We start from the raw sequence: 9,473 nt of genomic DNA, 5'->3' as shown, positions 1-9,473 counted from the left end.
AACTGTCTGAGTGAAGAAATTCTTCCTCAGCTGAGTCCTGAATGGCTTACCCCTTATTTGTAGACTGTGATCCCTAGTTCTGGACTTCCTCAACATTACGAAATGTCTTCCTGTATCTAGCCTGTCCAGTCCCATCAGGATTTATGTTTCTATGAGATGCTCCCCTCATTCTTCTAAATTACAATGAGTGCAACCCTAGTCAAGATTAGAGTGGTGCTGGAAAAGCACAGCAGGTCAGGCAGCATCCGAGGAGCAGGAAAATCGACATTTCAGGCAAAAGCCCTTCTTCAGGAATGAGGCAGGGAGCCTCGAAACGTTGATTTTCCTGCTCCTCGGATGCTGCCTGACCTGCTGTGCTTTTCCAGCACCAAACTCTTGACTCTGACCTCCAGAATCTGCAGTCCTCACGTTCACCTACAACCTTGGTTCTATCCAGCCTTTCTTCATATGTCAGTCCTGCCATCCCACGAATCAGTATGTCATGTCAAATCACATGAGGAGATAATAAGAAGGTAGTCAAAGAGGTTGGTTTTAATGAGCATTTTCAAGGGACGAAATGAGGAGGAAAGACAGAATTACATCCCAACAGCTAACAGCATAGTATGAATGAAGGAGCTAAGGAAGGGGAGACAATGGCCCAGTGCTATTATCACTAGACTATTAACACAGAGACCCCAGTAATGATCCCACTATGGCAGATGGTGGCATTTAGATTCAATTAAAATCTGGAATTAAAAGTCTAATGATGACTATCTTGATTGTTAGAAAAACCCATCTGGTTCACTAATGTCCTTTAGGGAAGGAAACAGCCTTCTTGCCCACATGTGCCTCCAAACCCTCTGGGCAATAAGCGCTGGCCTAACCAATGACACCCACATCCCATGAATGAATAGAAAAAAAAAATCAAGGATAAGTAATTTTCTGTTATATGATCTTGTTAAAAATATATTGTGGTAAAATCCACCCAAAACCTGGTAAACAATCCTATTTAAATTAAATTGATTAAGCCCCAAATGAAATTCCTATTAATCCCACGCAATCATCAGTGTACATTAGTACAATGTTTGACATTTGACTCCAGTCGTCTTCTTCCTTGGTTAGTTTTTACTGGGAGGTAACACGTTTTTCTCAAAGTATCCGGGATTGGTGATGTTTCCTGCTGGATTGTAGACCGCTACCACCATGAACATACCCTTCCCATCTGTAGCACAGCCTGCACCCAGCTCACGTGATTCCTTCCACACCATCTGTGTGAAGTGGCCTAGAATCAACACAAAAAGAAAATCTTGCAGTTTTATAGCGTCTTGCACAGACGCAAGATCCATAAAGCACTTCACAGCCACTGGAGTACCCTTTGATGTATTGTCATTGCACAGTGTGGAAAATGTAATAGCCAATTAGGCAGAGCAAACGCCGACAGCTTTATAATGTTGGCTAATAAATCTGTTTTAATGACAGTGGTTGAGAGATAAATATCAGGACATTAGGGAGAACTGTCTTGCTGTTCTTTGAATCTTTTATGCTTATCTGAGAGGGCAAATAGGGCCTTGGTTTGAAATGCCCTGTGAAAGACATTATACCCAATGGCTCATCACTCTCTTCAGTAAGGCAGTGGGATTGTCAGCTTTAATTAAGCTTCTCTTAATTAAACTCTTAACTTTGAGCATCTCTATTAAACCTCCCCTTAACCTCCTTTACTCCAAAGAAAATTATTCAAGATCACGGTATTCGCAGAACTCCGGCACAGAAAGAGGCAATTCAGCCCAGCTGGAATGATCTAGTTTCTCTTACTGATAGGAATTGATTGCTATGATTAATCAACAATTGCATTACCATTGTCCCGTGCAGGTACTGGAGTGATAGCAGATAAACAGATGGAATCTAGCAATGCCTTGCTCTTCTACATATTTTCAACTACTGCCCACTTGCCATACCTTGTGGTGTTACTACATATTTTGCCCAATTACTTGGGATAAATTTAAAATAAATCGGTAAGGCATGGGGACTGTTAGCCTATGGTCTGTGCTCCCATAGCTGAAAGGACAATTGTACAGACATCACGTATGAAAATATAACTACACAATCCTATGTTGCCCATAGGATGGCGCAGTTACATAGTACTTAGCATTAGAGTTCACAAGTGAATAATGACCACCATGCATACCAACAGAAAGTGCAGTGTGAACCTTAAAACCTGACCCCAGCAAAAATTAACTTGCTTGGACTACCTTACCTCACGTTGCTGTCCCAGTTGTGTAACCTTTCCCCTTTTTTTAATGCATTCAATCAAATGACTTGTAACAACATCCAAATGGTGTGTCATAGAACATAGAACATAGAAGAATACAGCGCAGAACAGGCCCTTGGCCCTCAGTGTTGCACTGACCTGTGAACTATTCTCAGCTCGTTCCCCTACACTATCCCATCATCATCAATGTGCTTATCCATGAAAATATTCTCAACAAGGATCATTCAGTTCTTAAACAAATTGCTCAGGTGTGTCACTGACTGGACCAATATTAATTGCCCAACCTCAACTGCCCTTGTTAAGGTGATGATGAATTGTGTTTGTGAACCACTGCAGTCTATTCGGTTTAGGTAGAGTCACAGTGCTATTAGGGAAGGATTTAGAAAATAATATTTGGGAATACAATCTGAGTTCTTTTGAAACATGTGTTCAGTTGTGGTCTCCCTGTTATAGGAAGGATATTATTAAGCTGGAGAGGGTTCAAGGCTGGAACTATTGTCACTGGAGTGTAGGAGGTTGAGAGGCAATCTGATAGAAGTTTATAAAATCATGAGGGGTATAGATAGTGTTATTCCCTGGGATGGGGGATTTCAAGACTAGGGGGCGCATTTTTAGGGTGAGAGGAAAGCGATTTAAAAAAGACCTGAGGGGGCAGATCTTTTACACAGAGGGTGGTTCACGCGCGGAATGAACTCGCTGAGGAAGTACTGTAGGTGAGCACTGTTACAACATTTAAAAGACACTTGTATAAGTACATGAATAGGAAAGAGTTAGAGGGGTATGGGTCAGAGCAGGCAGATGGGACTGGTTTAGGTTGAGATTATGTTAAGCATGGACTGGTTTGTCTACTGGCTCTGTTTCTGTGCTGTATGACTCTCTGACTCAATGACTCGATGATGTTGGTTAATGTAGCATAATTGGAGGAATAGCTGAGTTTGTGAATACAGTAGATTTCCTTCCACCATGCCTGAGTTTACTGCAGACCAGGTTTTTCAGCAGAAAAGGAAGTAATTTGTTTAACTGAAACAAATCTGTGAATGAGCATTCCCATTACTCTCACTTCCTAAATAAAAACATAAGTTGCGAGAGAAACTCAGTAAGACTGGCAGTATCTACGGAAAGAGTAACAAAATTAACATTAACTCATATAATGTCTTTCGAACTGAAGAACAGTCAAATCAGATTCAAAGCATTAACCCTGTTTCTCTTTGCTGTCAGACATGGTCTGTTTCTCTTGCATTTCTGTTTGTTTTAGTCTCACTTCTCAATCTCTTTTCTCACAATCCTAAAGCCTTTTCTCTTTCACGTTGTCTACTTCCCTTTTCAAAGTTATGACTGAATCTGCTTCCACTGCCTTTTCAGGCAATGTATGCCAATTTACAACATCTCACTCTGTTATCGTCAATGCTCCCTGCCTTCTTTTTTGCCAATGACCTGTTGTTTGTGTCCTTTGGTTGCTGACCCACCTGCCAGTATTAAAAAAGGTTCTCTTAATTAAATCTTTAATTTTGAGCACCTCCATTAAGAACATTATTAAGTAAGAAATAGGAGCAAGAGTATTCAATAAGATCATGACTGATCTTTTTGTGGACTCAGCTCCACTTACCTGCCCGTTCACCATAACCCTTAATTCCCATAATGTTAAAAAATTTATCTATCTTTGCCTTAAAAATATTCAACAAAGAAGCCTCAATTGCTTCATTTGGCAGGGTATTCCACAGATTCACAACTCTTTGGATGAAGAAGTTCCTCCTCAGTTCACTCCTAAACCTTCTCCCCCTCTTTTTGAGGCCAGGCCCCCTGGTTAAAGAACTTTACAGCTCATGCAGTACCCTTTGAAATATGATTATTGTATGATGTGCAAAATATAATAGGCAATTAGGCAAAGCAAACTCCCCCAGCTTTATAATGTCGGCTAATTACATCTCCCCTTAGCCTCCTTTACTCCAAACAGAACTATTCCAGATTGCAGAATTCACAGAATTAAGGCATGGAGAAAGGCCATTCAACCAGCTGGGATGATCTAGTTTCTCCTACTGATGGGAATTGATTGCTATGATGTGACTGCCAGAGTGATAGCAGATAAACAGATGGAATCTAACAACACCTGTCCTCCTCTGCATATTTTCAACTACTGTCCACTTGCCATACCTTGCCATACCATATTTTGCCCAATTAGAAATACTTGGGAGAACTTTAAAACAAAACAGCACCAATTTATTTCCCCAATTTGTGCTATTTGGATATGACTCTACTGTTTTTACCATGGAACTTACATTGAAACAAGAAGGTAATTCAGCTAGTTGAACATCTTTTACGAATCAGTCAGAGATTTGCATCTTAGATTCATTTACACGTCTTTGATTCATATCCATTGATATCATATCCTAATAAAAACTGCTAAATCACAGGGTTGAGTGTTCTAATTACAGTCCTAGGGTTATCGAGATGTACAACACAGAGAGCCTTCGGTCCAACTTTTCCATGCTGACCAGATACCCTAATGGGCAGCACGGTGGCTCAGTGTAGCACTGCTGCCTCACAGCACCAGAGACCCAGGTTTGATTCCAGCCTCGGGCGACTCTCTGTGTGGAGTTTGCACATTCTCCCTGTGTCTGCGTGGGTTTCCTCTGGATGCTCCGGTTTCTTCCCACAGTCTAAAGATGTGCAGGTCAGGTGAATTGACCATGCTAAATTGCCCATAGTGTTAGGTGCATTAGTCAGGGGTAAATACAGGATAGAGGAATGGGTCTAGGTGGGTTACTCTTCAGAGGGTCGGTGTGGACTTGTTGGGCTGAAGGGCCTGTTTCCATATTGTAGGTAACCTAAATCTAAATCTAACTTAATTTAGTCCCATTTTCCAGCACTTGGCCCATATCCCTCTAAACCCTTTCTATTCAGATACCCATCCAGATGCCTTTTAAGTGCTGAAATTGTACCAGCCTCCACCACTTCCTCTGGCAGCTCTTTCCATAATGCACCACCCTCTGCGTGAAAAAGTTGCCCCTTAGGTCCCTTTTATATCTGTCCCCTCTCACCCTAAACCTCTGCCCTCTAGTTCTGGACTCCCCCACCCCAGGGAAAAGACCTCATCTATTTACCCTATCCATGACCCTCATGATTTTATAAACCTCTATAAGTCCTCCGATACTCCAGATTCACAGCGTTTGAAGTATAAAATGGTTCGAGCTTGCACTCACACTCTTCAACTTGAAGATTGCATCCCCTTATTCCTTAGTCCCTTACCATAGGAAGTAGTTTGTCCATTGAATCCTTTTCTCAGCTGAAACATCTTATGCCTTAGCATTTGAGACTCATGGAACTACAAGCCATGTTCATGCTTCTCCTTGGTGAGTGTTTTTACTCTGCCATTTTAATCCCAAACCTTCCAGGTGTCTCCACACTGGAAGAGTAAATGCAGTGGCTGGCCTACATTTCAGTTGGACAAATGTAGGAGTGAAGAGGGAGGAGTGTTACTTGTTGAAAATAGCTTGATAGTACACCAGTAACAGGGTTCACATCATAGTGCACTGATCTCCATGCACTATGGCTGCTGTTGGATGGGTTATGTCTGAGCTCACCTTGAGGCAGTAACCATATTTGGCTAATCTCAGAGCCCTTCTGCTTGTATCTCTGGACTGTAGACCTGGCAGTAATATGGCCAATCGCCTGGCAGAGTGACGCACAAAGCTATTGCAGCAGCAGTCAGAGCTCTTGTAGAAGTTCCACTTTGGTAGCAAAAACAGGAAGGCAGATTATTAAATGAACGATGATATTTTGCGAAAGAGGGAGGTGCAATGGGGCCTTGGTGTCCTTGTATATCTGTCTCTGAAATTATGAATACGGGTGCAGCAGGCAAATATACTGGCTTTTATAGTGAGAGGACTTGAGTTCAGGAGCAGAAATGTTTTACTGCAATTGTACAGGGCCTTAGTGAGTTTGGAAGAATGAAGGGGAATCTCATAGACATCTATAAAATTCTAACAGGGCTAGACATGTTAAATACAGGAAGCATGTTCCTGATGACTGGGGAGTCCAGAACCAGGGGCCACAGTTTAGGGATATGGTGTAGGTCATTTAGGACTGAGGTGAGGAGAAATGTCTTCACCCAGAGAGTGGTGGAATTCTCTGTGATACAAAGTGATTGAGGCCAAAATATTGAAGTGTTAAGAAGAAGTTAGATATAATTCTCTGTGTTAAAGGGATCAAGAGGTAATAGAAGAAAGAGGAAACAGGGTACTGAGTTGGGCGATTAGCCATGGTTACATTGAAAGGGTGGCACGGTGGCTCAGTGGTTAGCACTGTTGCCTCACAGCACCAGGGTCCCAGGTTCGATTCCAGTCTCAGACGACTGTCTGTGTGGAGTTTGCACATTCTCTCCATGTCTGTGTGGGTTTCCTCTGGGTGCTCTGGTTTTCTCCCACAGTCCAAAGATGTGCAGGTTAGGTGAATTGGTCATGCTAAATTGCCCACAGTGATTGGTGCATTGGCCAGAGGGAAATGGGTCTGGGTGGGTTACTCTCCTGAGGGTTGGTGTGGACTTGTTGGGCCAAATGGCCTGTTTCCACACTGTAGGGAATCTAATCTAAAAAAAAGGTAGAGCAACCTCAAAGGGCTGAATGACCTTCTGCTACTATTTTCTATGATTCAATGTTTCTACATGCCTATTGATTATAAGACCTGTGACAGTGGGAGATAGTGGTGTTTATATCTCCAGATTGGTTTGGGGTGTCAGTGGATCTGGAATTGTCACCTTTTTACAGTGCACTTTGGTACCAATATCTGTGGGTTGGTCACCATGTTCAGGGTAGACTTCAGTGCACAGAAGACTTTATATATGATGGCACAGGATAAGATTTATCAATTATTCTGTAAAATGCAGTAGAGGTCCATTTTTTTGGAGTGAGTCTGGGGTCTGTCAATAGAACCGGACAAGAATATTTGTGCTTTACAGTAGCATTGGATCCTGAGCAGAACATTAACCCCCATCTTTCTCAATCATTATATGGTGCTTGATTGCACCTTATGTATTATGTTTATATATTATAGAGATTTATTATCATAGAATCATAGAATCCTTACAGTGTGGAAACAGGCCATTTGGCCCAACAAGTCCACACCGATCCTCCGAAGAGTAACCCACACAGACCCATTCCCCTAATCTATTATCTTATATTTACCCCTGACTAATGCACCTAACCTACATATCCCTGAACACTACAGGCAATTTCGCATGGCCAATTCACCTGACCTGCACATCTTTGGACTGTGGGAGGAAACCGGAACACCTGGAGGAAACCCATGCAGACACGGGGGAAATGTGGAAACTCCACACAGTTGCTTGGGGCTGGAATTGAACCTGCATACCTGGTGCTGTGAGGCAGCAGTGTTAACCACTGTGCCCCCGTACTGCCCCGGTGGTATTATACCTGAATATTTTTTGCTACTCTATCTCTCCAGCTGTCTTTCTCTCAGATAACTCTGTACTGCTCTCATATGACTCTGCCTCTCTGTACTGATTTGTTCATGGGATGTGGGCTTTGCTGGCTGAGGCAGCATTTATTGTCCATCTGTAACTGTCCTCGAGAAAATGCTGGTGAGCTGCCTTCTGGAACTGCTGCAGTCACCTGCAGTGACAGTGAATAGGGAGATTTCGGACTTTCATCCAAAAGTGATGACTGAATGACATTCAAATGAAGGTGTCCTTGTGACTTCGAGAAGAATTGGCAGGTAGTTGTGTTTATCTGTGTTGCTGCCTCTCTGTAAAATAACTAGTGCGTGAATCTATCTCAATCTTGTGATATGTTGCAAAATTTAAGCACTTTGTTTTACTGTCCGATTTGTTGGGGGGGTATAAATAAAGCTGGTTCAATAGCAGGTAGTGTTACTCAGTGCAATGGACAACACATCTGCCTCTCTTCCTCCTTATTGCTCTCTACTTTTGACTTTCTTAGTATATGTTACTGTCTCAAATACCTTGTATTTCCCATTTCTCTCACCTGTTCCACTCTTAAAACCAGGAGATTTGAAGTCGTATTTCTTGATTTCATTGTACCAGGATTCACTTACTTCGGTCCCTAAAACAAAACAAAGATATTTATGATAGGATTTGAAAGGGTTATAAATGTAAGCTCATCACTAATAAATCCAATAACAATCAGGATTTTGACTTAAGATTTTGATTTTATTGTCACATGTACTCAAGTACAAAAGTACAGGAGTACAGTGGAAAGTGTATAATGTCGACACACAATTACCCAGGTACAGATCTTTAGAAAGAAAGAACAAGGTTAAAAGTTAAATATTGTAGTAATTATAGTACAGTGACACTTTCTCACTTTTAAATATAAATAAAGAAACAAAGCTTTTTTAGATTAGATTAGACTCCCTGCAGTGTGGAAACAGACCCTTTGGCCCAACAAGTCCACACTGACCCTCCGAAATGTAAACCACCCAGACACACTTCCCTAACACTAAATGCCCCTAACACGATGGGCAATTTATCATGGCCAATTCACCTGGCCTGCACATCTTTGGATTGTGGGAGGAAACCAGGGAACCTGGAGGAAACCCACACAGACATGGAGAGAATGTGCAAACTCCACACAGACAGTCACCTGAGGCTGGAATCAAACCTGGGGCCCTGGCACTGTAAGACAGCAGTGCTAACCACTGAGCCACCACACCCCCCCCAACCCTGGTGAATGGTGAAATTTACTCAGAGAATGGTGAGAGTCTGGAACTTACTATCACAAGGAGTGGGTGTATTTAAGGGGAAACCAGATCAATGTATAAGGAGAAAGTATTAGAATATTATGATAATAGGGTTACGTGAATAGCGGAGGAGGTGAGGCATCACACTGGCATGGGTTGAATGGCCTATATTTATTCTGAATGTAATATATAATTGCTTTTTCTACTTGTTCCTACTTCACACTGGTTTGATATTAAATGAGTTAAAATGAACCATCTGTAATTCTTCACACCCTTCTTCTCAAGATTTGAAAACTGTGAAATTTCTCAATCCTAGCAACCTGCCGGCTTCTTAACCAGCAGCTTGGTGCTGGTTCTCAATTCACTCGCATTTGGCCTTCTGATCGAGAAACCCATCTCGGCTAAATGCTGGAAAATCCACTTCACACGACACACGTTTTCAGTCGTCTGTTTTAAGCCATTGATAAATTTTCTCCTGGAAATATTATTGGATTTGAGATCAAACAAGCTC

The 9,473-nt window shown here is 42.0% G+C and overlaps 1 protein-coding gene across 1 annotated transcript in view; it reads right to left on the bottom strand.

Annotated features, from left to right (window-relative positions):
• Window positions 1-511: 511 nt before the first annotated feature.
• Window positions 512-9,473, bottom strand: part of glipr2 (GLI pathogenesis-related 2) — a 61,897-nt gene continuing 52,935 nt past the window's right edge. Inside the window, exons 10-11 of the mRNA XM_072566338.1 lie at window positions 8,248-8,325; window positions 512-1,261 (exon numbers count right to left, since the gene is read on the bottom strand). Coding sequence (XP_072422439.1) covers window positions 1,098-1,261; window positions 8,248-8,325 — 242 coding nt within the window. The 3' untranslated portion in view covers window positions 512-1,097. The remainder of the gene's footprint in view (window positions 1,262-8,247; window positions 8,326-9,473) is intronic.

The sequence above is a fragment of the Chiloscyllium punctatum genome, chromosome 49 (genome assembly GCF_047496795.1).
Source record: "Chiloscyllium punctatum isolate Juve2018m chromosome 49, sChiPun1.3, whole genome shotgun sequence".
Classification (NCBI taxonomy): domain Eukaryota; kingdom Metazoa; phylum Chordata; class Chondrichthyes; order Orectolobiformes; family Hemiscylliidae; genus Chiloscyllium; species Chiloscyllium punctatum.
The sequence above is the reverse complement of the archived record's forward strand: the minus strand, read 5'-3'. Positions and strand labels throughout refer to the sequence as shown.